General features: G+C 43.1%; 1 protein-coding gene across 1 annotated transcript; it reads right to left on the bottom strand.

The window, feature by feature from the left end:
- Positions 1-528: 528 nt before the first annotated feature.
- col9a2 (procollagen, type IX, alpha 2) lies at positions 529-16,628 on the bottom strand. The gene is made up of 32 exons (XM_053446986.1): positions 16,472-16,628; positions 15,123-15,197; positions 14,311-14,346; positions 14,134-14,196; positions 12,244-12,297; positions 11,825-11,860; positions 9,732-9,755; positions 9,543-9,596; positions 9,366-9,419; positions 7,835-7,885; positions 7,662-7,718; positions 7,503-7,556; positions 5,952-6,005; positions 5,725-5,778; positions 5,195-5,248; positions 5,045-5,098; positions 4,853-4,906; positions 4,706-4,759; positions 4,564-4,617; positions 3,620-3,664; positions 3,475-3,528; positions 3,315-3,368; positions 3,172-3,225; positions 2,992-3,063; positions 2,589-2,624; positions 2,399-2,443; positions 2,081-2,113; positions 1,832-1,978; positions 1,669-1,723; positions 1,327-1,515; positions 1,166-1,243; positions 529-734 (listed from the first exon to the last, which is right to left on the bottom strand). The coding sequence occupies exons 1-32, from the start codon at positions 16,541-16,543 to the stop codon at positions 529-531; spliced, it is 2,076 nt and encodes a 691-aa protein (XP_053302961.1). The 5' UTR covers positions 16,544-16,628.
- Positions 16,629-27,479: the final 10,851 nt, after the last annotated feature.

The following is a 27,479-nucleotide window of genomic DNA, read 5'->3' as shown; positions in this document are numbered from 1 at the left end:
TTAGACTTCAATCATTTATTTTTGTACACTTTGAAAGGCGTCGGGTGTGATGCTGCAGACGGGGCAGTTGAACGTAAAAAAAAAGTAAATGCTGCATGTGTGAAAAAGCATTGAATGTGACCGCGGTGTGAAACAGGAGCATCTTCCACCATGTTTGGGTTTCAGCTCAGAGTCGCTGAGGTGGGAGGGGGAAAGCAGATGTTCCTGGGAAATCTGGACAGGGAATGACGTCATCCGATCAAACACTAGAAAGCTCCTGCTGTCACGGTGATGTAGGGGGGCTGGGGGGCTGGGGGGGGGGGGGGGGGGGGGGTAAGATCAGAGGATATCCCGCCAGTCAAAGCTTAAAGGTTGGGAGATTCAGGAGGGGGCGCCGTACATGCAGTCACTATTATTGTCCCCTCAACCCTCGTTCTCGATGTTGTCCTACATGAGAGGAGCTCTCTCTTTCTCCCTCCTTCTCTTCTTCTTCTTCTTCCTCCTCTCTCCCGGATGATGTCGTGAGCCGCTGACGGAGAGACGGGTCTCTTAAACACCGGGGCCTTTGATCACTCCCGCCTCCTGTAGCCTCGGGGAGGTGTACGCTGACGCCGCCAGACACATGGCTGCCTCGCAGAGGCCCGGCAGACCCTGCGCGCCCGCCTTACCGGGGTAACCGGCCTCTCCGGCTGAACCCTGAGGTCCTCTCTCACCGTGCCTGCCATTGCGTGCCATGCCATCCACGCCAGGAGGACCTGTGGGGGGGTCAAAATAACAGATCAAGTTTCTGGACTACATGTGTGCACTGTATGTATGCATACATTGTAGTTGTGTGCAGAGAGAGTGAGTTGGAATTAGTGTCTGCTTTTCCAATCCTATTACTTTCACATTCAAGAGCATCTGTTAAATGACTGGAGTTAATGATGCTTTTAAAATGCCTCTGAGCAGCTTCTCCTGTCGCAGATACTGTAATGTCAAGTCCTTCATTTACTTATTGTCCCCTCCTCTTCTTCACGTAGGGGCCGCTACATGGAACCCCACCCCCAATAAACACATGTACTGTAGAACATTCTTGTCTTCAACCAAACCTCCAATCAAACAATATGAAGCCTTTAGCAGAAGCCTCTTGCAATGCCCCTGGTTTTATGTGCATAGATCTTGCAGAATCTCCTCCAGGCTCTGTTACCTTGTATTCCAGGGGGTCCCGGTGCTCCTGGGTGAGGTTTACCTAGATCTCCTCTCTCTCCCTTTGCTCCTCTCTTTCCTGTAGAACATGTAAATTCATCAGATTAAAGACTCTACCTTCAACACATGCAAAAGTATCAAAGCCATACTATGTATTTTTACCTTTGAGCCCTGTGTTTCCAACCTGTCCAGGCCCTCCAATCATGCCAGGGATGCCCCGGGCACCAGGCAGGCCATGTGGCCCCTGAGGTCCGGATGAACCTGGAGGTCCAGGGGGCCCAGGAGGTCCCATCACACCCGCTCCGCCCAGCACAGCCCTCTTGGCGCTCACCGCAACTGCGGCTAGCCTCTCTGTAACCCAAGAGACGGAATCATCATTTTGATTAAATTACCTTCCGATGACGGCTAACTGATTGCTCAGGAGATGAAAGTAGTTCTGGGAAATGAACTAATCTAATCTCCCCTATGCACATCAAAGCTGAATATTCAGGTCCAGACGCTCACCCTGCAACATCTTCAACACCACTTCGATTATATGCTGGTCGGATGCATCGCGCCCCTAGAGCGAGGAAGAGGAGACTGAGCATCACAAAGATCAGAAACCAACATGTCTACGCATCTAGAATCTATACTGTAACATGCTTCTGAACAGTAAACCTGGACTTACAATTGATCCCTGAATACCAGGCATGCCAGGTACTCCTCGCTCGCCGTTGAGTCCCCTTGGACCAGGAAGCCCTGATGGTCCCAGATCTCCTGGTTTACCAGAGTCTCCAGTGGGTCCGTTGTGCCCAGGATCCCCCCTGATTCCTTGCTGTTAAGGTAAGCGCATTGAGGAAGAATTTATTGGTAAAGAAAGAGAGGAAATGAAGATAGATGATGGTGAAAATGTAAAGAAAGACAGTTTGATGCTCACCTGTCCTTTGGGTCCAGGTTCACCAGACATACCCTGTCACAGAAAAGACACACACACAGACATTGCTCATTTCTGCCTCAGAGACACTTATTGAGCAATAATTCATCAATGAATATTGTAAATGAATGTCCAAAAAATACAAATTCAATGAGCCAACATGCATCGCTGCTCCACCGTCATGTAAATAGCTCATTTGCCATCTGGATTGTAACGTGGATTTGAATGCAAATTCAAAAGTAGACTTCCTCTTCTTCATAACGTCTGCTCTGCGGGTTTTTTAACTAAACGTATAAAACTTTTTGTGGTGGTCATTTTTACCTTTTCACCTTTCTCGCCAGCCAGTCCCTCAACGCCGGGGTCACCCTAAAAAAAAGTGACAGAGAGGAGAAGATGAAGAGCGGCGAGGGAGAGGGATGGCTCTGGAAATATTTTTGCCGGAGCGAAGCAGGTGTATGAGATGTATGAGGCCTCCGTCAGTCCAGTTTGAAAGAGGAGAACTGCGACTCACCACGTCTCCCTTTGAGCCGCCTTTTCCTTGAAAGCCCTGGAGAGAAAAATATTGTTCGAGATCATGTAACATGGTCCAATCACGAAATGTTGATTCACAAAGTAAGAAAGAGAAGTTTAATTAGATCGTTGTGCACTTCATTTGGTTGCAACATTAACAAAGGCAAGGGGTTTTAATGTTGTAGTAAAATATTGCTTATTTATACAGTTTGCCTCATTCACTGATTAACTGTAGACTTTGGGACTTTTATTCATGGTTAAACACTGCCCCCAATGGACAAGTCGATGTAACTGACTTATTATGAGGTATGTTTGAAAATAGGAAATGATGCACATGTCTCACGCATAAAAATTGTGTATTTGTTCGTGCACACATACTCACACACTCACACACACAAACTGACCTTGTCTCCCTTGGTTCCACTAAGGCCCTGCGCACCAGGTACTCCCATGGGTCCTCGCTCTCCTTTGCTCCCCTGTTAGGACGTCACATAAGTAGTATCAGAAATAAACCCTGAAAATCCACTTGAAATAGTTTGTATAGCTGATCAGACACATAAATACAGAGACGCAATGGAACCTACAGGTTTGCCGACAACTCCCTGTGGACCGACCGCTCCCCGCTGGCCTCTGTCGCCCTGCAGGAGTCAACGAAGGGGGTGAGTACATGTGGTTTTAAAGCAGCAGCTGTTTTGTATTTTTAATGCAGCAACTCTGGATTTTGTACCTTAGGCCCAGGTACTCCTTCCATACCAGCAACACCAGGGAGACCAGGCTCACCCTAGGATGATGCAAAAGTACAATTATTCACCATAACTGCACAAAATACAGTAAGAAAGCATCTATAATACCTTAAAAAAGCCATATGACTGTGTATGCATGTTTACCAGAGGTCCAGGCGCACCAGACATGCCTACATGTCCTCGAGGTCCAGGCCCGCCCTAACGAGGACATGAAAAACAGAAAAACATTATTTTAAAAGAAGAAGACGTCCATATAACATAATGTAATGTGAGTTGATGAAAGCTTTACCGTAGCTCCAACTCCACCTTTAGACCCGGGACTGCCAGGCAATCCCTACAGAGAGAATGAATATAGAATAAGAGGAAATCAGAAGTTGCATATGCATCGTGTATCTGGGATCCTGGCTATTGTGTAGTAAAGATGAAATCCATAACATCATCCCAGGACTGATTCTAGCAGGAAACTTTTGCCGCATGTTTGTAATAAAGCTGAAAATCCCACAGAAACATCTGTATCTTGCACTCTGACAGTGTGGTGCACGCTTGATTCATTGTGTTTGAAATATACAGGGATCGTGACCTCTGTACTATAACCTGAAAAAGCTGTTGGGTAATGGATGTGGATATTATTGTGTGGGTGCATGTGAATAAGTTGTTATAAAACTCATGTCTGAAAATACACACAATATTAATGATAATGAGAATAGGCCGAGCTTGTGTTTGTGTGTGTGTGTGTGTGAGCCACAGCCGGGCATAAAGCAGGCTGACATGTGGTATTTGAGTCTGCAACAGTGTCAGAGTCACTGCAATGGCCACACAGAAAAAGTGTACATCTCATGCTCCATTAGTCCTTAGTCAGAATGACGCACACACACACACAAAGGCACATATACACAATGGTCTGATTGTGATAAATCACTCGCAGTGGGAGGGAGAAACACTGTTTCAAGGTGGTTTATATTCTAAAAGAGCGACGGTCGCAGGGTCACTGTAAACCTGGATCAGAGCCCAGAACAAAAAAACATACAAGCTGCTTTGCACTTATTTCCTTCTGTCTGTGTTTTGGCTCAAAAGATTTGAGGAGGAGAAAAAGACTGACGCCTCTACGTGGACTGAGTTGACAATAAGCATTTGCAGACAGGCTTATTTGCATGAGCCTTTCAGGGGCATTATTGAACAATCCTCAGACAAAAAAAAATCCTCCCCGCGGCAGTACACTGAAAGATCACTCACCGCTACTCCATGAGGACCAGGAGGACCTGGCATCCCAGCCTGACCGGAGCCGCCCTGCAGGAGTGAGAACAGACGAGGAATTAATTGTCGTCTTTTACAGAGATGGAAGTCGCTCATTATTATCGCGGCTGGCAGCCCTTACCTTGATTCCAGGAATACCAGGTGTGCCATCTTTTCCATCAATACCCGGCAGACCCTGCAAAACACAGACAGATGAGTCAGTGGACTTTATTTGGCAAGCTCACCGAACACGGCTGTGTGGCACACAAACAAAAGTGTTATCACTCACATTCTCTCCCTTCTTGCCGACCGCACCCTGTGGGCCCTGGATACCTCGGCTGCCCTGCGGAGGATAAGCAAATCAGCGGCGGTGAATTTTTCGCAAAGCACATCGGGATCACAGAATTTTTTCTTTTTTTCGTCTTGTGCCACGTTGCTGTGGTAAAAAACTTCAAGGAACAACATTGGGAGAGTCACCTACTTTGTCTCCCTTGTCTCCCGCCTCTCCGGGTGGTCCCTGAGGTCCCTCCTCGCCCTGCAAACAACAAAACGAAACTTAAAGCACCTGAGGAACCCGTTATTATATTATAGTCAAGTCATTTTGTGTGTGTGTGTGTGTGTGTGTTCTTACAGGAGGCCCGGCAATTCCAACATGTCCGTTGATGCCCTTGTAACCGCGAGGCCCCTACAGGAAAGCAAAAAAGTGCCATTAATCACCTCAGATCAGGAAGGATGCTAAGTTGTGGTAGCCTACGATTCATTGTGATAAAGGGCTAATTAGTGCTTAACTCACTTCACTAATGGGAGCTACATAGAGCGCCAGCCACTCTTGCTTTGGCACTAAGCCGGGGCGCTAACTTGGCTAACGCGGCTAATGTTAACAGTAAGACGGATGGCTACAGCGGGTCATTAACTACAGATGGAGGCACCGTGGACCCAGACAACCCCAACTCATTAGAGGGAGGGGAGAGATTTGTGTTAGCATCATTTCCATATGTCCCCATTGCCGTTAATGGATGATGTTTGTATAGCGGGCACAGGTTTGGCTGTGCCTCCTTATTGGTGCTTGTCTAAGAATGAGAGCAGCACATTGCACCTTCAGAGAAAGAGGACAAAGTATATAAATATAAGTGAAAAGGAAAAAAGAAATGTGGTACTAACCGTCTCTCCTTTAGGACCCATCATTCCTGGATAACCCCTCAGACCAATTGGACCCTGATAAGAAGCAAAGAACAGCAAGGTAAGGACGCTGACCTTGACCATGATCACACTATAAACGACAGAACACTGTGTTCTGTTGGAACGAGACGATAGTATGTGAAAACAACACAATATTATCCCATATTTCTAACTTTGCTGGGTTACTGAAAGTTGTATTGTCAGCGTACCGCAGGTCCTGGGATGCCTTGTTCCCCAGAGATGCCCATTTCTCCCCTGAGGCCCTGGTGGAGGAGAGAAAAAGAGGAGAATGATTAATTATGCTGTGCTGCTATCTGTAGCATGCGCTCCTCATACCAATCATATCACATTCAAAGGAATTTAACAAACTTGTAGGAGGTATTTTTCGTTGGGTTTTGTATGTGTGTGTATGTGTGGAAACCAATATGTGATGGTTATTGTTTCCTTTCGATGTTCCTTTGATGTTGGATGACTTTGCACATTTTTTCCAACACTTAATAAAAAACAACCACAAGATGTCATAGAGGCTGAACTTGTTTAAATTATTTATCTGTGCTATTGTAAGAATAGTTCGACATTTTGGGACATGACATGGATTCAGTTTCTTGCAGAGATTGAGCAGAGCTGTAGCCTCATCATGTCTTTGGGTATAGACCTGGACACAGGGGGTGATGAAGTTTTGCACAAGTAGCGGTCGGCCTTTTCTAGGGATGAAGTTTGAAAATGTGGACGTAATTAACCTTTAACGAAAACGACAAGTTGGTTTCAGGGGTGTTACATATTATAATTCGTCCTATAGACCCACTGACATTTTGGAAAACTAAAAGCTAAACTACCAGCTGAGAAAAAAGGAGCCTCTATAAATAACTCTAATGATTATTTTCGGGGCATAATTTTTAACTTCGGTCAAGAGTGGGCTAGCTGTTTCCCCTGCTTCCAATCTTTAAGTCAAGCAAACCTAGGGCAAGCTAAACCAAAATAAGATCGGCTAAGCTAAGCTAATTGCCTCCTTCTCTAGTTACAAAAATATATTTTCTTCCACAACCATCTCATCATTTCTGTCCAGTTAAAGATGAAAAACACATCAAAAGCGAACCTCAGGTCATCATCCAGCTGGCTGGTTTATATTTTTCAGCACACTAGAGATGAATCTGATACTGTTCTTGCATCACAGAGTCATCAGTAATGCACCAACTCACAGAGACGGCACATTTCTCATTGATGGTAACAGCTATTGGGTTGTAAACAGCCTGTGGGCACTGTCTTCAAGGAGAAGAAAAGAAGGAGCAGCACCACAGAGCGGCCTTGAGTGCAGGCAGGTCTTCTAAAATACTCTACTGTGCTCTGAGTGTTTAGAGCGTCTAAGCACTGCCAGAAGACTCCTTGTGTGGGAAGATCAGAGGCTAATTCCTGGGGCTTGGCTCGCCGCTCCCTCGGAGCCCACCGTGTGCTCATTAGCTCTGCTTAATACAGCGAGGTGAGAGTGCTGCGCGAACCCTGACTCTCTCATCCTCCCCTCTATGTACCTGCATCTTCACCACCCCTTTCATCTGGCTGCTGTCTGCAGGGCCGAGGCAAGGCCTGACTAATCACAGCCAGATTAGTGCCAGTCATGTGCCTCGGGGGGCATCATTAGAGCTAATCCTTGCTTCTCCTGGTCCTGAACAGGGGGCGAGTAGTGCGGGACTGTGCAACATGTTCAAGAATGGGTGTTTGAGTGCATTCGTGGAGCCACTCTAGCAGCAGACTGCGCAGCTCACCGTTTTTCCGATGCTGCCAGGCTCTCCGAGAACACCAGCACGTCCTTTGTGTCCCTGGAGGGCAACAGGAAGTCAGTCAGGTGTCCGAATAATTTAACATAATATAATCATCGTACTCCTTAAGAGCAGTCAAAACAAAACGTCAGGCATAGCCCTCACCTTGACACCCTGTATTCCCTGAGGGCCTTTTGGTCCTGCTGGACAGTTAAGAGGACACTGTCGAGAGAGAGAGAGAGAGAGAGAGAGAGAGAGAGAGAGAGATTTGCAGATTATGAAAAGTGAAAGCGCGTCAAATCAGATTTGCAAGTAAAGGAGATGTCATTAGATCTCACCTGGAAGTCTGCACTCCCCTCCTCTCCACCGATGAACTTCCCTGGAGGACCCTGGACGGATGGACAGACGGAGAAATAGATGGATGGGTGAAGAAAGTCACCTGGTGACAGTTGCCTCGCCTGCTCGGAGACGAGCAAGCGAAACCCTCGGCTTTCTCTCTCTCCCTCTCTCTTCCAATTTGTCCCTCCATCTTCCCCCCTCTCTCTCCGTTTATAGATTGAGTTATAAAGAGCAGTATCTCTAGAGGGGCTGATGTATTCCTGCTACAGTCAGATGAGACAGCCCAATGATCTAATGGGGGTTTATTTACCCTAGGACAGCACTAAAGCTAAACAAATACACTCTCCTGGGCTGGGACCATCACTCTCAATGAAGACACCACCTCCTCCCCCTCCCATTCTTAGACCTACACCATTGGAAAATAGACTTGAAAGCGTACCGCCCAAAAGTGTTTGTGATATCTCACCACTTAGTGTCTGCTGGGGCCTGTTCATGCAGCAGTGAGCTCTGGCTGTGTCACGTCTTTTTGTTATCATACACTACATAAAATAAGTCAATAAAGAAAACATGCTACTTGCTGGCAACTCTGCAGAAAAGATCATATTTCAACATTGGCAGACGGTGAGTTTTGTCTTTGCTTCACTTTTACAATGTGACCCCTACGATAATTCGTCAAGTGCAATTTAACTGAAGAAACTACGCGCTTGATTAAGCCCGATGAGCGGCTGGTAGCTCATTTACCTCACACAGCTGATCTCACCAGGCTCGATAAAAAAAAGAAGAAGACCGTCATCTGTCACAGATATGAAATGATTTACTGGGACATCTTTTCTATGATTGAAGTTTTAGTTTATTGCTGTCAGAGCTACGCTGATGAATCTGCTGGACCGATAGATCAGCTGATTTTAGCTTAGTGCAGATGAGCCAATACAATAAGAATTTACAGCACAAATGAGAAGAAGAATATGATGAATGTGATCAGGATAAGGTATCGCAGTCGTCAACCACAGCACTGATTAGTTTATTTTTAAATGTAAAATGTCCGGCTCACTTACTACCTTTTTCAAAATTAGTCTTTATCTTATGTATTTTAGGTAATAAAACATCTGCTATATATCGTTAAATGATTTGATTACAATTCCAGAAGTGATATTGGCCTAAAAAGTAAAGTATTGGTTTAACTACAGTTTTTTTTGCTCGTGCTAGTGCTTTATCTGCTTCTTCTGTGTTTACATTGAAATTATGAGCCGTGGGGAAATTTACGATGTTTAATTTAAATGTCTTTAAAAGCACAAAACTATTTACCAGCCCAGTGTTACACAGTCATGGGCAGAGTTTTGTTCTTACATGTATTGTCTGCTGTTATTTTAACTTATAATTTCAGAGAGTAGTTTTCATTCCCACTACATCAAAATGAAATTCAGTCGCACTCCAGCCAAGTGATTTCAAATCATGTTTGTTCATTTAAAAGAAAAAAGTATCAGAATAATGAGAAGCGTCCTGGAAAACCAGTCCTGGTCGCACACTTACAGGTTTGCCGGGAGGTCCAGGAAGTCCTGGAGGTCCAGGTGGTCCCATGACACCCTGAATACAGCAAAGGAAAGGAAGGAGACTGCAAAGGTGAAGATTTGAGCTGCGTATTACATGTTAATATTGTTTGTTTTTTTATCCTGAAGGCAGTATAATAAACTGAAGCCGGTTTCCTACCTTTATCCCGTTTACCCCAATTTCACCTGGAAGACCAATTGCCCCAAGAGCTCCCTACACAGAAAGACAAAAAGAGGCAGTAATGACATTGTGTACACACCCAACATCCAACAGGATGATTTCCACACCTCAAGCTAAAGCTATTAAGTGATAAATGCGTAAGTGTATAATACCAAACAAGCTACTTACAGCGAGTCCTGGAAGGCCTGCTCCCTGTGAGGACGATATGGACAAGGGATTAATCACTGAATAACAAGTGGAACCAATCCATGAAACGATCAATTAATGTTGGCGAAAGCCAATTAATAACGGCAGCGGTAATTCAGTAATGTGTGCGCGTGGTGTCAGAGTGCAGAGTAAACAGTGCTCAGGAGGAACAAAGACGCTGAATGCAATCAGTTTATGTTTACTGTGTCTTTTGCTTGGAATTAATTATAAACTCAGTATTAAGCCTTGTTGATGGAAGAACATCCGAGAGGGCAGGATCTCCGGCATGGGAGTGTACAACACAACACAACACGACAAAACACAACAAGTAATGACAAGACATGATGCGACACAACATGACAAGACATGACTCACCATGACACAACACAACACAGCAAAACAAGACTTGACACGACATGAAACAACAAGAAATGACAAACAAAACACACAACACACATCACACAACCCAATACGACACATCATGACATGACACAACACAACACATCACAACACTACACAACACAAACGACACAACATTACACAACTTAACATGACACAACAAGATATGACACAACTCAACAGGACACGTAACACACAACACGACAAACCACAACACATAAACCGACATGACACGACACAGCACAACACACCCCTGCAACACACCGACTAATTTAACAAACAGTGTACCATGTGTGACTCTCAATGGTTTTAACATCCTGAACACTGTGTGATAGATGGACACAGAGCTCCCCCTAGTGGCCCCCCACTGTATTACACATGTCCACTTTGCACATGTCCACTTTGCACTGTCTCCATGCCTGGCCTGGCCTTCACTAATGAGCATTAAGTCAGTGGTGCAGTGGGATACTGGGAACACAACATGTGGATCACAGACCACACGTTCCGCTGCAGTGTGCAGGATTAGGGCTCGTGTCAGCTGTAGGAAGCAGATGCCACATCTGGGTAGATTGAACCCAAAGAGGGCACAGCTGGTCCGGTGCTCAGGCATGAAGAAACAAAGGGAGTCGAGGGGGGGGGGGGGGGGTCGCTGTACGAGAGCAGCTGGATCACAGTATGTTGAGGATTTGGCTTCAAACCTAATGTCTGATTCAGTCATGAGTCAACTCCTAAGTATCAAGTCTGCCTCGTGAGATGAGGGGATCTGACTCGTCAAAGCTGATATACATATACACACTTTATCTATTTCAGTGCAGTTTTTGACAACATTACACTTCTATTTCAATTTCTGATAATTATATTAGTACATTCATCTGACCACAAAATCAGGGTCTGGTTGAGGCTCCACACGTTTTCTGTCAGTTGAGACATCTTTGTTGAATTAATTGTACAAGGCCCAGAAACCGAAGCAAGAACAAAATTCTGAAAAATGTATATTAGGGAAGGTGCATACGAACAATACTTGAAGCTGTGAAGCAGCGCCATCTAGTGGTGTGGATCTTCATTTTATGGTTGTTAGTTCCTTAGAGTGCTGCATTAGATGTGATCATTTGAACAGGTTACATAATTTATACACTAACTGTTATTGTACCTAATAAAATAAATTGCAAGAGGATTTGGGGAATTGATAAAAGCTTCAACTCATTGGCTGGAGACACACTGCAGAGTATGGCTTCACAAATGTCCACACTAATTAATATAGTTTTGTTTAATTTGTAATCTAGGGCAAATTGGTCCATATTGTTCCAATTTGTATAAATTTGTTACCTATTTTTCTGAACAGTTTTTGTTCTCCAGTACTTTGTTTTTTCTTTCTCCCTATTTCTTTACCAAGTAATGTTTTTTTAAGCGATAACTACCAAAGCAAAGACCTTGTATATTGAAAACCTATTGAATACCTAACAAATAGTCTGATACTAAAATGTATTTTTTCCTCTTTAATAGTGAATCAATGATGTCATTATTTATCTTGTGAACATTTTAACCGGGGGACGATTGATGATTTTCACTTCAGGTAAAGCATTCACGTACGTTCTCTACCAGTGTTTTTAGTGTAAGATATTCATAAAAATATATTTATTTTATGTATTCACTTATCACAGTAAAAATGTACTTACAGGAGGGCCGGGCTCACCGCTGGGTCCATGTTGACCCTGAAGACGACAGTAAACAAAAATATAAATACAGAGGTGACATGTTTGGCTCCCACACAAATAAATGACAACAATAGGTATAGGCAATACAATCCTCGACGTATAAAATGTTGTACTGAAGGTGAAACTATATTTGATCACTAATGCAAGAAAGGATCCAGAGACACAGCTATTATCATAATCTTCTCAGTGCCATGATCAACATCACTGAGACAAGAGAAAATACAAATGTTAGGGTCCCTTGTGAAATATGAACGTTTTATTCCATCCACAACAAAAACAAGAGGTGAAACACTCTAATGTTTGAGAAGCAGGTTTTCCACAGAGCAGCAGTGTAATCAGATATAATAATACTATTTCCAGGTGGAGGTTCAGACACTTGCCTTTGGGCCAGGGCTCCCAACAGGACCTCGGTCACCCTTCGCTCCGATCAAACCCTGGAGACAAGCAGGGAAAAGTGATAAAGTCAATATGTTTGTAGAGGAAAACCACTGAGGAGGTTAAAGAGGACATGATCAGTTACCACTGGGTTTTTCCACCGGCCTCATGTGACTTGAATTCACCTTGTGGAAAGGTTCAATCCCCCATTTGATCGAAGTTGACAATTTCCTTGTAAGTAATTAGGAAGCAAATCTGAGATTCCAGGGCGGATTACAGGGTAAATCTCTGAGGAATGTGTGTGTGTGTGTGTGTTTGTGTGTCTGTGTGTGTGTGTGTGTGTGTGCGTGTGTGTGTGTGTGTGAGTCTTTAAGCATGTGACCATTAGGCATTGACACTCATTCCACTCTCCTCACACTCTCAGTCTTCAGTTAGTTCACAATTATTTTCAGACAAATCCAAAACTGAAGCTCAAAATAATTACAAACTCATTTTCTGGTCTTTATCCCATCACTACTAGAGATTACTAGAGATTTAATTATTATATATTATTTGATATTTCATGTTCATGTGGTACAAAGGAGGACATTTTCCATTTAAAGCACATTTCCATGACTGGAACAGTGACATGAGCTTTAATCACTAAATCACCATTATTACTAACAATGTAATTCAGGAGTTTAAGGGTCAGTGTTGCAGTACAATATCCACAAAGCTGGTATTACAGATAAAATCGAGCCCACAAAGGAAAAGTCTAAACAATAAAATAAGTAATCACGCATTTTGTGATGCTAAGGTAGCATCACAAAATGCTTTAAATATTATATTAATCTTAATTAGACTCTGGACATATTTTAAAGATGACATTTTACCATACCGCACTATACACATACTTCTGCTCTTATAATTACTTAAATGTAGGAATTTTTATTGTAAACAGTTCTGCTAACACTCAACATTTCTAATCAAATCCCACTTTGGACAATCTGGATATTTACCAATCTAGATAAATGGATTGTGATATATTAGAAAACATCAAGTACAGGGACCTTGAGTTAGAATCGGTTTATTAAACTTCCGAGGTCAAGAATGATTATCTTTGGTATCTTCAAACTGCTTTTGATAAAAAACCTTTTTCATATCTTTTAGCAAATGTCGCTGCTGAAGAAGAGTTTATGAAACTGTAGAAAGCTCAGAAAAAATAGTGCTATGAGAAGACTTTCATTTAGGATTGTGTCAAATTCATCCTGTCAGTATGTATATGTTTAAATGTATTTATACATATCACTTCAACCCATACATGTAACACATATGTGTCCTTGTCTATGTGGTAATACGACAAGTGATCCAAACATCTCAGGGACCTGCTCATCAATGCGCTGCTCTACAGCACCTCCAGTGGTCAAAAGGGCAACAGGCTACCTTTAAATTTTGATTGATTTGAAAAGCTTCTCGGTATTTGCTTACTCTGATTTAACACTAAATATATTATAAATATAATATTATAAAAATACAAAACCCTCTCTCAGATGCTATCATCACTTCAGGAACAACTTGTGGTTTCCAGTATCTCGTTATGTATTTCACCCAAGACGAGTTTGGTTTACAGTTGTGTACTTTTCACCACTGTTAATGTGTGTTTCTATTTTTTCCCAGCTGTGTACTCTTGAACTCAGTTTACACAACAGTTAATTCCTGTCGTACCAACCCTGTGGGAGTGTGTTCTCACTTCTTCTCCGTCTCTTTCCACTTGACTCCTCTCAGGACGTTTCTTTTGGGAAGCAGTTTTCTTTGGGACCATTTCTTATACATGCCGTATCAATCTCTCGCTTCCCTTTCTCTCTCTCTCACTCTGTCTCACTGTCTCTCTCTCACACATCCATCTGTTTACTCACATCGATGCCATTCTCTCCTGGAACTCCATCAGGACCCGGTTCTCCTGGCTCTCCCTTTAACCCCTGAGGTAAAACAAACACACGGATGTCGATCACCAAAGCCAAGGACACGTACATCAAACTTTAAATATGTCTTCACCAATGTAACATCCAATAAACAGCAGAGTGTAAACTTACTGGTGGTCCAGGGGGCCCAGGAGGTCCTGTCTCTCCCTGCAGAGAGATGGAGTAAAGATTCAATTTATGGGAGAAAGGTCCATATGATATGGAAGGCGTTCATAACACTTATATAAAACAACATATCTTGTTTTATACAACTTTTTAAGATGCTGTCCTCTCCATGCAAAACATCTGACCGCTGTGTTTTACATTATTAAATAAAGGGGGAATAAATAATATAAAAAAATGACCACGAATCTACATTCGACAGACACTTTGGGGGAATCAGGATATGTTCTTCAGGTACACGTTCAAAGATTTGGCCAGTGATAAGTCCTGTTTTCTTCACCAACATGTCTCAGGGTCGTTCTGGTGGAAACATTATTCCGACCTCTGATGAAGGTTGTGCAATTAATTATGAGATTACGCGCATTTCTTCACAGTTCAATTTTATAAACTGAAACCTATCAAGTGTTTAACTACATGGGATTTTGTATCACAGAATAAACTCCTAAACTTCACTGCAGCCATAATTATACATATTTATTCAACCCGTGTGTAGTTAACCCCCCCGAGAATATCTGAAATGTATCACATTACTGGGAAACAAACTCAGGATTGAGCCGAAGGTCCCCCCCACCCCCACAACCCCCCTCAAAGACCCCTCTCTCTGCTGGGAACAGAGAGCTTTTGTGCCAGCGTGTTTTCATATGCAGTGCCCTCTGCTGGTAAGACTCCGGTCCTGCGGAGCAGCAGGGGCTGTGGTATTTCTGCGGCACAATGCCCGTCTTTGTGACAGACCTGTTGGGCAAACCTGTGAGGATACTCACATCGATGCCGTCTGACCCAGGAGTGCCAGAGGGGCCTGGTAGGCCGGGCTGGCCCTGAGGTCCAGGTGGACCCCTCTGAAACACACACAGACACACACATTTAGACTGAGTGACACTTTTTATCCTAAAAAACTATATTATAACAATATCCTGTAGCAACATGATTAATAAGGTGATAATTTAAACAACAACACCAAAAGTTACAATCACACATTGCAATATGATAATAGTAGAAGTAATACAAGTAATACAAAAATATATCATTTAATTTAGTTGTTTTTTTATCAATGAAAAAGCTACTATGTACTATGTAATTTACTAAATTGTATTAATGAATCTTGCGTTATAATTAGATAAATGAACCTTGTATTGGACAAAAATTAATTCAAAGCATTTAATTAGAAGTAAATACACTAGTGTTCTACACAAATAATATAATATCTTATCAATTTGGCAATAACAAGTAATGCGCAAAAGTAAATATTGCATAAATTAAAGAATTCAATTAAAACACATCAGTCAATTCTGGGCAGTTTGCTATCGAGAAATTAAGGGTTATATTGAAAATAATTGGTTGTAACAAAATAAGTAAAAACCAAGGATTGAGGAGGAATGTGGGAGGAGGGGTCTTGAGACTGGCACTGTTTACCCCCCAAACAACCCCCCCCCATCTCACTGTCTCCTCAGCCTCTATTGAATATCATCGTGTCAGTGGATCAGCCGATTCATCAGGTGATAATCCAACTCTGAATTCTTCCAATGTTCAGGAAAAATGTACAAAAAAAAACGAACAGTAGGAATAGAAAATAATCCTTAAGAGTGAAATCCAGTAGATAACATGTGGGTCTCTGTTTGAACAGGGCTTTTCACACCCAGGGGTCAAAATGTGTGTCGGCATATGTGTCGGCATGTGTGTGTCCAGTCCACCGATTTCCATCTCTGTCATGGCAAAAATCATTTACATTTTCTTCCATTTCCCATGAATAAGAGTCGTCTTGAAAAACAAAGTGACCTTGGTGAAATCCTCCGATGCAACGGGAGAAGAGAAACGAGTCCAAACTCAGAGGATGATAATCCACGGAAGATAGTCCCACTTTCATTTTGTCCCCACGGCAGCAAAAACATGTCAAGCTCGTCTTTTGATTTTCTTTTGGGGTTGATTGCTAGTTTTTTACATGCATGCATTTTGCAAGTGTCAAGCTTCAACAGCTAATTTTGATCACCTAAACCAACAGCAAGACAAAAAACAGCCAACAACATCACCTCCAGACACCCGGAGCCCGCCGGCCCTTTCCAGGGGCCCTTAACCTCCCTGAACCCTCAGAATAAAGTCTGGTGTCCCCACTCACCACTTGGGCCAGAGCCAGGCACAGGGTCTGCAGTAGCACCCAGGTCTTCAGCAAGGCAGAGAGAGCAGCCATGGTACCTCTCTCCCCACGTCTGTCTCTCCTCGGTTCACTAAATCCTCTCTTAACACTGCTCTTTCCGCTCCCTCACTCCTCTCCAGGCCCCGGCACACTGCGGAACTGGCGGAGCAAAACTGTCCGAGAGGAAGGGCGGGGGGGGTGGAGGGGGCTGGTGCGGTGGTGGGCCGGGGATGGTGGGGCTATGTGCACAGCCCTGAAAAAAGCCCACTCAGGAGAAAGAGAGAGGGAGAGAGAGGTGCGGGTGGAGAGGGCTGGGCGGAGGGGCGAGGAGGGTGGGAGGCAGAGGTGCAGAGGGAGCAGGGGAGAAAGAGGGTTGTGTCCCACCGAGGGGCAGCAGGAGAGCAGAAGACAGACAGAACAGTGTGGACAACACACACTCACACATGCACATCCACAGATACACAGGCGGCACGGACACACAACAACCTGGAAATAGAGGCAGGGGCAGACTTTTCAGAACTTGCATGAAAGTTAGGGTCTGGATGTTACATAGGATTAACACATTCAGGTAGAGCAGCACTCAGGCTCCTCCCAAAGACGCCGGGAGTGGACCAATGAGTGAAGACAACTGGGTGAAGAGCACAGGCCTTTGAACATCTTTTCTTCTGTCTCGCTTTGAAAATGTGCCTCAGTTTTGTTTTTGATTCTTTTGCTTATTCAATTAAACTTGTTATTGTCTCCATAAGAAACACTCCAACCTCACGTATGACAAAATATAAGTATAAACACACAAAGTTAAATAAAGGATGTACAACTGAATACAATTTGAATTCCAAAACATGAAATCAGTAATATAAAACAAATTAACATACAAAATCTAAATGAATTATGTAAAAGTTGCAAAAGCAATATTCAGGAAATAGTATTTTGCAATTACTCCCTCACCTTTAATCCCAACACATACAACCTGTCCGCTGTGATTTTCTCTTACCTGGACCAATTGACCAGGTCGATGGTTCAATCTCCGGCTACCCCAGGATTCAAGTGTTCTTGGGGAAGATTCTGAAATGGCCTCCGACGGCTGTCCCTGCAGCGTGTCAATGGTTGGTGATAAGAGAAAGTGTGAATGCAAGTCGCATTGTCAAGTCATTTGACTGGTCAACAAGACTGTGAGAGCACAACAGAAATACAGACCAAGCACATTCTCTTTGTCAGTACATATAGCAGCCCCCTCTCATGCCAGTAGATACAGTATGAAGGGGAATTTTAGAGATAGAGACAGTGAAAACCTTACTGGTCATTCAACCGACCCAGCTGAGGAGCAGAAGTGACCGAGCCCTTTCTGTCAGGCCTCCCACTCTTTGGAAAAATCTCCCCGAAGAGATCCCCCTGTCAAACTCCTTATTCATTTTATTTCTCTCTCTCTCTGCTCTGTTGCTATGTGACCTTCAAACTGCCTTTGTGTCTTATTGTTTGCTTTTTAAAAGTATTCCTTTTTTCCAACTTGTAAAGCACCTTGTTACTGTGTTTTTAAGTTGCTATGTAAATCATGTGTATCATTATTATTATTCATTTGAATGTACCTGATCACAATGCTTTAAAGGCCCATTTTAAACACAGAGATATTTACTGACATCTACTGGCCTATTTACACACAGCAGCTCGGTTCCCACACTAATAAAAAAAGAGCCCCGCGGAGGCTGAATAAACAAAACTTGTGGAAATGTGAAAAATGACCTTACAGTGCCCCCTATTGTACAAACCACACGTTACACCAAATCAAGCTATGGCCTCTCTCCACTAGATGGCAGCAGATGCACATTATCAGAAGCTGAATCTGCAGAGCGACTCGGTTGCCATGGAGGCCTCCAGGCGTCACAGTTGTTCTCCTCGGGGAGGATGGAGCCGGGGCTGGGGACGCTGAGAGGAGATGCATTTATTAGTAAATTGAGATTTATTGTACACAGCAGGGAACCACAGACCCTTATGAACAACAAATTAGGAGAGCGGCCCAGTGTCGGCTCCTGCACTTTGCTGTGCCCAGTTTCACACACAGCATTTATCACACTCTAACCCAAAAGTTATTACAGCCTTTTACCAAATCAGATAAAATATTAACTATTATGTATATAAACTGGTGAAAACTTATTTTTCTGTGTCAATAGTAGAAAACAGATCTGGAATATAATATTGTGTAAGTTGTTTCTGTCATTTCCTCGAGTTTCCAAACGCAGAGCACCGAATCTGCATTTTATAAAGAACCACGACCTGGCATTGTCAACGATCTTCTCCTTCATTGTGCTCCAGTGAGCTGTGAAGTGCTCGCCCTCGACGCCACCTCTCCAACAAGTGTTTCAAAAGGGACAATGTCAGCAAAGTTCCGCAATAGCCAAATAGTACTTCCTCGTAATCCTTCGAGAGTCACTTCAATTTAAGTGCTTGGAAATTGCAACATGAAGGAGGGAGCTGAGATCATTTGAACCCTTTGGTGCGGAACGTATCAAACTCTTCCTGATACACCCCCCCCCCCCCCCCCCCCAACAAGTGTTTCAAAGGGGACAATGTCAGCAAAGTTCCGCAATAGCCAAATAGTATATTCTCGTAATCCTCGAGAGTCACTTCCTTTAAAGCAATTGTTTGTCAGTTTGTCTGTTAATTAGCAGGATTATGCAAAAACTTCTGGATGGGTTATTAAGACATTTGGTGAAAAAAAATGTGGTATAAATATTGACCTGCAGGACAGGCAGGCTGGATCCAAGAATGTCTTTTTTTTCACTTTCTTTTAACATTACGAGCTAGAGTGTCTTTCAACATTTTTGTGCACTTTTTAGAGAATAATTCTTGTCTCTTGTCACATTCTAGTTCTCCCATGTGTCAACGGTCTTTCGGCTAAGCTAGGCTAATTGGCTGCTGCCAGGATCTAGCTCCATATTAAACAGACAGATAGGAGCATAGTTGATCTTGGGCTGTAACTCTCGGAAAGGAAACAAGTGATCACAATTGCAACCGTCTGATTCCTACTGTGCTTGTCTTTACACTGCTCTGCTGTTGCTATCTGTAAATCTGCCAGTGTGTCAATTCTACCTTCTTTGATTTTAGCATTTACCCTTCAGAATCCCAAACACAAAACTTTAAAACACAGTGAGAGTACGAGAACAATGACTATCAGAAAAAAGAAAAAAAAACGAGGGATCAAATGCACGGAAATTCATCTACATCCAAAAAACCTGTGTTTTGCTGATCTTCTCACGGGTGAAAAACTGAAAAGAATCATCCTTCGGTTGTTGTCTTTCTCATTACAAACGATTCCCCAGCCTCCTCAAACCTCGAAAAACAGACAAGGAAAACATTGGCCTCTCTCCCTTCTCTCAGTCCCCCCCCCCCCCGACCGGCTGAGCCTGTCTCCCTCCCTGCTCATGTTTAAAATCTCTGAGGAAAAAGACTTGACTGCCCCGAAGGCAGGCAAACGCGTCTTGTTTTACGAATGCGTTGAGTGTTTATCACACTGAGGGAGGCACGCCACCCAGAACCCAACCAAGAAGTGACCATGCCACATCCTCACCTCTGCAAAAATGCACAAAACAGAGCGAGCACACACACACACACATACACACACACACACATACACATACACACACACACACACACACTTATGAACACTCATGCACATAAGTAACGCCTAATTGAAACAGTATGAGTGATGAGGGAGGCTTTGGACATGCACTGGTATTCAGCTCCACTTTCCCTGAGAAGTCTCTGTTTCACACACAGACAGCTGCCGTGTCCGTTCCTTGGAAGTCATCATCAGACTCAAAGACAGGAAACACACACACACGCACACACACACACACACACACGCACACACACACACACACACACGCACACACACACACAGACACACACACACACACACACAGCATACGATGACGATAGACAGGGTAAATATTATTCTTGAATGCAGGTGTGAGGAGTAGCGGTGAAGTGATAACAGGGGAGGTCATTAACAACCCAGCAGGGTTTGGAGGCCGACTCCGAAGCCCTCAGTGTGTGTCAGGCCCTCGGCTGAAGAAGGCAGAGTTTACAGGGCGAGCGGAGGGAGGAGAGGTTACGCACTGACAGCCTGATGATATACAGGCAGAGGATAGGAGGCTGTCCGGTGTGAAGCATATTCATTTGGGTGTTTTGTGGTTCCCCCCTTCGGTGTGAAAATCCCTCCAGTCCGCTGTAGGATCAAACTAGCACGTGTAAAAAGATGAGGGGCATTCAGCTGGGGGGGGGGGGGGGGGGATCTCGCGGTGTTGTCGGGTTGTCGATCACCGAGCTAACATGGTGCAGAGCGCTTGTGTGTGTGTGTGAGTGTGCGATAGAGAGATATAAATGTTCACATGGTCCACAGTTTCATTCCTCTTCCTTTGGTGACACGGAGTGAACAATCTTCCATTAGGGCGTCTGCCGCTGTAAAACCCTCTTTCACAGCACCGACCTTCACGTGCAGGGGGGGTGGGGGTGGGGGGGGGGGTCACACTCTATCAGCGCTGAACCCAATGTGGCGGCCGCACGGTGAGAGCTGGCCCAGTGTCTCATGCTGACAAAGCGATGACTGCTGCGAAGACACAAAAATGCCGTTTAGCGCCCGCTGACCCCGGACTGAGCTAGATGAGGGGTTTCTAAGCAACAAAGCGTGGCACACACACACAGAGCCGCGTCACCACCATCGCCACAGACATGGAGGCCATCAAATACATCGCACATATACTGGGCCTGTGGAGGTGGTCTGGAATCAAGCCATGTGGTCTGTAAATCCATTTTGAGCTCTCTGGGTGTGAGAACTTCAAACATCATAAATAACAAAGTAACAGAGTTATCACACAAGATGTGTTTCAGATGTAAACTTGAAACAGATAGAAGGAGTTGGAGTAATGTCTTTAGGCTTTTAAGAGATTTTGCTGACACATGTGTTAAAGATTTTTGGGGCTGATGCGCTTTAACATGATCTGAAAGGTATATTTGACATTTTGAGAAATATGATTACTTGCTTTATTGCCAAGAATTACATGAGAAGAATGCTGGTGTAATGTCCGGGGGCTAAAAATGCAGCGAGAGCCAGCACATGATTCGATTGGTTTAAAGCCTTGAGGGAAGGAGCTTGACTGGTGCAGCCCAAAGGAAACAAATTCCATCTACCAACACGTGTAAAGCTAAGTCACACTAATACATTTTAACACAGGTCCCTTTTGCTAGTTAGCTACCAGAGCACACTACGGTCCAATACTAAAAAGAAACAGTTCAAATTCGATTTCTAATTTCGCAAGTGTTATTTTCAAGCTGCTCTCAACACATCAATGTATTTTTTCATCAAATCTCCTTCCAAAATGAAAAAGCTTTTTATATTGGCTGTTATATGGAACATTAATAGAGACGTTCCAAACACTTAGTTGAGCTCAGTCTAGAAATCTCACATAGTTGAAACTGTAATTTTGAAGAAGGGGGAGTATTTTTCCTCACAAACAATAGAGATCAATATCTGGTCACATTTACATTCTTCTCTCCGGTGGCTGATTATTGGACAGAATGTGATGCTGTATGTTTCCTCCGCTTGCTGAACACAGTCAGTGCAGGAGCCGCAGCCACATGAAACATATTTGTATTTCTCCTTCAGGGAAAAGGAGACAAATTCTGCACAAAAAAATCAATAGATTCGTCGCTTTAGTCGTTTTTTTGTGTGCAAAAGACGTCACTAAAAGGGTGTTAAACGGTGCCAGATCTAAAAGGTAATTTCTATTATGAAATACAGTATCAGACATTTCCTGTGCCTTACAAAATGCATATTTCGTTCTCGCAGAGAAGCAAGCTAACCTGACCTCCCCTCCGCGCTGTCTCCAGTGTAACAGAGCACTGACAGAACACCCCACTGTTTGCCGTCTGCACCATTTCCTCCAGGTCAGCCAAGAACAAGTCCAGGCTACAGGCTGGGGGGGGGGTGGGGGTTGGACATACTGCACCTTCCTCTCGGGGAAAGTGTGATAGGCCGACAAACGCCCAGCTAGGAAACGGTCACTTCATTGATGAGTTGCAAAATAAATGTATATAAATCTAAAGTGGAGTCTCGGCAAAATGATCAGATTCAGTCCAGCTCCGTGCCGCTGCATGAGGACAGAGGACTTGACCTGATACCAAAGGATTCTGCAAAGTCGGCTCAGGCTCAAATATATATGATACGTATGTTTGTCTTTGGGTGATATTTGATATAGACGCACTAAATTTTTACCTGTTCAAATTATGTAATTAGTTTATTACTGTATATGTGATGTCAAAGCTTATGTGAAGTGAAAGACAGGAGCATTTCATTTAGACTCAAATCAATAACCTTTCCTGTATTTAGACTGTAAAATGCTTCAAAAAGCACATTGAACTTGTCCTTCCATTCGTCTCTCTATGTCTCTCTCTCTCTCTCTCTCTCTCTCAGACAAAAAAGCGCATACAGCCCATTAAACAGATATACACACCAGAGATGCAATAAATGCCGATGTTACTTTCACATGTTCAAATATCTCAAAAGAAAACAGAACAAAGATACATAAGAGTAAATGAGAAGAAAAGGGATGTGAAGGAAAAACCTATTAACTCCATAAGTTAAAAAAATATACTTTATATTTGTTAAAAAGTTGCACTGATCAATATTTTGAAGAATCAATTACGCAGATGCAATAAAAAAAGTTGCTCCTCGTTTAACAATCTTTAACTGACTCTACAGTTCCCCATCAGGTCCAATGAGCGTTTAAGTATCTTTTAGCTCGTTTGTTTTGTTTTGGTTCAGTCTTACCACTCTCATCTACCTCATTTTAACCTGTTCTAGTTCTGATAAACCCGTCCAAAGAGCAGATTGATACAAAATTGTAACAGGAGAACAGAGGGAAGCTATGACGTCAGTTATATCTTTCATGTGTTGTTCAGCTAAGTGGAGCTAAAAGAGAAGAGATAATGGACTTTCACAACCCTGAATAAACACTACTGTTGCTTACCATCTGCTGGAAATGTTACTAGGCAACTTACTAGTGGTCAAAGAAAAAAGGAAAAAGTGCACTATTTGTCAAAGAGTTTAGTTTTACCTGCTGTTAGTATTCCAAACGTCACGAGGGCTGAAGCAGCTCCACAATCAGCTCCTGATATACAGACTCAAAATAAATATGCAGAGAGTATATCCAAAGAAGACTGGATATGTGGACAGGGATTCATTCTCATGTATCCTCAACCTGGGAGATAATGAGTTAAGAAAGGTGAATTTGCATATTACGTCAGAGAGAGAGAAACAAACAGAGAAGGAAAACCAAACATCTCAGAGAAATATTTCCCCTTTAAACAGGTTTCCTGTCCACAAGGGACACACAGGAACTAAAACTGATTTAAGAAGGAAAGTCTCTCTATTTTCATCCATGTTTAATACGTATCATTGAAAAAATTCTACTCAGACAAAATAAAATTTCTTAAACGACAAAGACAAATTATAATAACAGTGCTACATCTGGATCAGTGGATGGTTAACAATACCACATTTAAACTGTTTTGGAGAAGTGTAATTAAATCTTACGCCTGCTGTGACATTCTAACATCAGCTCTGTATTGGATTAGGCAGAGAATAAAGCTGATTCATTCTCTTATCCACCTTCTAACATTGATCCTCTCTTTTTCATGCACCTATCTAAGAACAAATTAGTCCAGGGTGGCTCAGGTAGCAGCTCAGTGGTACCAGTGAACAGTCTCACGCAGCGGACACGCATCCAGCTGGCTGCCTGAGCCTGCAGTGAGAGATAAAAGCCAACATATCACGAGGTAAATTAGATGACACCGAAGAGCGGCCCAAAAAATACCCATCAACACTTCAGAACCAAGCCTGAAATACAGATTTAGAATCCCTGGCGTGTGCTTTTAAGCTTCCTCAGCCATTCGGGGCCCCCCCACCAGCACCTCTGGCAAGCATACACACCAAATCCACGTATGTTCACTTACTCATCCACATTTGAAAAAAAACAACAACTTTAAAGCTGCACCAATCAATGTTGTTATAGCAAAATTAAGTCAATTAAGTATATTTTACATAGAAGGGGAACCTCCTACTGACAAACCGTCAGAGAATCATCAACTGAATACAGATTTCTTGAGTTCTACGTCTCCAGTTCCTGCTATTGCTCAAAATTAAAATATCTTGGATATGGTTGGCACTGTATTGCATTTGGAGCCAAAGTCTTTGACCTAGTGATCATGGTGTGGAGCCGGGACATCGAGTTCCAGCTGATAAATGTGCTTGACCAATAGCGCGTCGTTCTCAGCTGTCGATCATTGCATTTCCACCTATTTTGACTTCACCAAATAATCAATTAAAACCAAACTGACTGGAAAAATAAGCACTTGAATAAATAGTGTTATACAAATTAGTTAAAATGACAGAAACCTTGTTTGAAGTGTACTTTGACTTGTCAGTTTGGTCCATGTCCCATCCACTTACATTGAGGAGGCAAGGTTTACGTCCTATACTGCACCCAACCAGCAGGGGGCAAGCCACATGATTTGGCTTCACATTTGGGGAGCTGTCCTGTCGTCCATCTTTATGCAGTCTATGGTTTTGATTACGTCAAACTGCTCTCACTAACCTCCTTTCAGCCGAAGCCGGTTCCACAAGAACAGCATGATGAAGCTACTCTGCTCTTATTATACAGCATCAAAATGCCAACAGACGAAGGTCACAACTATCTGGTGAACATTGTGAAATATTTCACTGCTAAAGTGACACATCTTGTTTTCTACAAATGAATGCATCATGTTCGTAGGAAGTGGAAATATGCGGTTGCTTGCTAATAGTTGCCAACGTTTCATACTGCAAGGTGATAAGTCACTGATGTGTTCACAGCCTGTTGTACGACCCTAAGTGGTTGTAAAGATAATTCTGACAGGTTTACGATAATGGTAAAAGTTAGATTGGAGCCCAACTGACATGGATGTAAGATAATCCACATGAATCCTGAAACACACCGAACACAAAGCTGATTAAAACTTGACATCCTATTTGTCCACTCCTTTTCATTTGTGTTGGCTACATCTGGCTCAGATGACTTCTTTTCCTCATGTGCCGTATCTGCTTTAGTTATTAGTCTGAATCCAGTTGGAAAAGATCAAATTAAATCTAATTAGATCCCGCCCACAAGACCGTATACATGTACGTGCAGTCTGCCAACAGCCCCACTCTCCATGAGGCCTGCTTGAGGACAGCAGGCTCTGTTTTAGTCATCTGGACCGGCCACAGATACTCCCGTGTTTTTGTTCCAACTTATAAATTAGAAATGATTTCTCTGCAACGTGTGATCTAAAGCACTACTGACAAATGGAGCGCAGTTGGAGACTTCCAGGCTCAAATATAAAATATCTTTTATTAAACCTAAAAGCACTTCCGTACAGGCTAAGAGACACACCGCCCACCTGGTTAAACAAACATAAATTCAGATTCTTTTAATAAGTTGCCCTTAATTCCATTCTGACATCGTCTGACACTTCATTTCAAAGTAGAAGCATTTAAACTGGCTAAAAAACAGCATTTCCCCCGAACACAAACACACACACAGAGTCACACACACACACACAAAGGCTGTTGAGTAACACCAGACAACACATGGCTGGTTTAATATCCAGCCGCATTTAGCTTTTGAAATTAACTATAATGAAAGCTGCAAAATGCTCTTCACAAGTTGATCATTGGGTTAGTTGAAGCAAGACATCATTTTTCTTACACTTTGCTCAAATTCCACGCAATTTGAAGAAATAAACACAACAGGAATCGGTGTTTAACTCTAGGAGCAGTGTTTGTCTGTAGGAGGTCCTGGAGGAGCATTAGAGACTCAGGATGAACATATGGTTCGCTGCGTTCTCCTCGCAGGCTTCTACGAAACAGACCAGCTGTATCTTCCCCATCATCTCCTCCTCCTCCTCCTCCTCCTCCTCCTCCTCCTCCAGACACATCTTGTACGATAAGACTCTTCAATTTCAAACTTTAACCTGTAGATCCCGCGTCCTCTTTTACCCCACGCAGACAACTTGTTCGTCCTCGTTTGGACCCAGTGAACTCTTCGGCTCTGCATCGCTACTTGTCTTCATTTGCGTTATCGCTGACCATCCCCATTTTCTGCCTCCTGTCCAGCTTCATCCATCTCTTTATCTTCCACTCTCTCATTCCGTGTCATTCCTCCCTCTCCTCCCAATAACATTCAACCTTCAGAGCTCCCGCACCGTGCATTTGTCAGTGACATTTTGGACATGCTGAGTTGCCATGGTTGATTAAAACCCTCTGTGACCAGTGATCCATATTGCTGGCAGCATTTTTGCTTTGAGACTTAAATCTGAAGTTGTTCCTTCTTCATATAAAGACCTCGGGGGAGCAGTGACTCCTCTCAGGTGACTAAACTGAGGTATACAACATGTTCCTGCCACATTGTTGATTTCCTGTGTTGCAGAAGTGATGAAAAATCCATTATGGGTTGTATAAAGAGCTGATATCAAATTAGTTTTCTTGTGAACTTTCTCGGCAAATTAACACAAAAGTGTCAGATGAACTTCGGTTTAAAACAGTTATGAGGTCTGCTATCGAGGCTACTAAGTTAAATCGATAGCATTTAATTTTCCCTTGAATTTATAAAAGGAAATTGTTCATGATACCAAATTTTTTTTATATAAAAGGAGGTATTTCGTTATAAACTCTGAAGCAAATCAAGAGTCAATCAGTGCTGATACAGCTACAGGAGGCTAATTTCATGTTTTATAGAGGGGCCAGGGCACAAGTCATTATAATGAGCCGCCATTATAGCACACATTTATGCATGCATAATTAAGGGTTTCAGTGTTTAATTACTGGAATTCATATAACATTTTCTACATCTTTTATAGACAACAGTGACATTGGTGATGTCGTTCATGCAAGTCTACGGAGCCCACGTGATGATAAGGT

Source organism: Pleuronectes platessa, chromosome 18 (genome assembly GCF_947347685.1).
Source record: "Pleuronectes platessa chromosome 18, fPlePla1.1, whole genome shotgun sequence".
Classification (NCBI taxonomy): Eukaryota; Metazoa; Chordata; class Actinopteri; order Pleuronectiformes; family Pleuronectidae; genus Pleuronectes; species Pleuronectes platessa.
The sequence above is the reverse complement of the archived record's forward strand: the minus strand, read 5'-3'. Positions and strand labels throughout refer to the sequence as shown.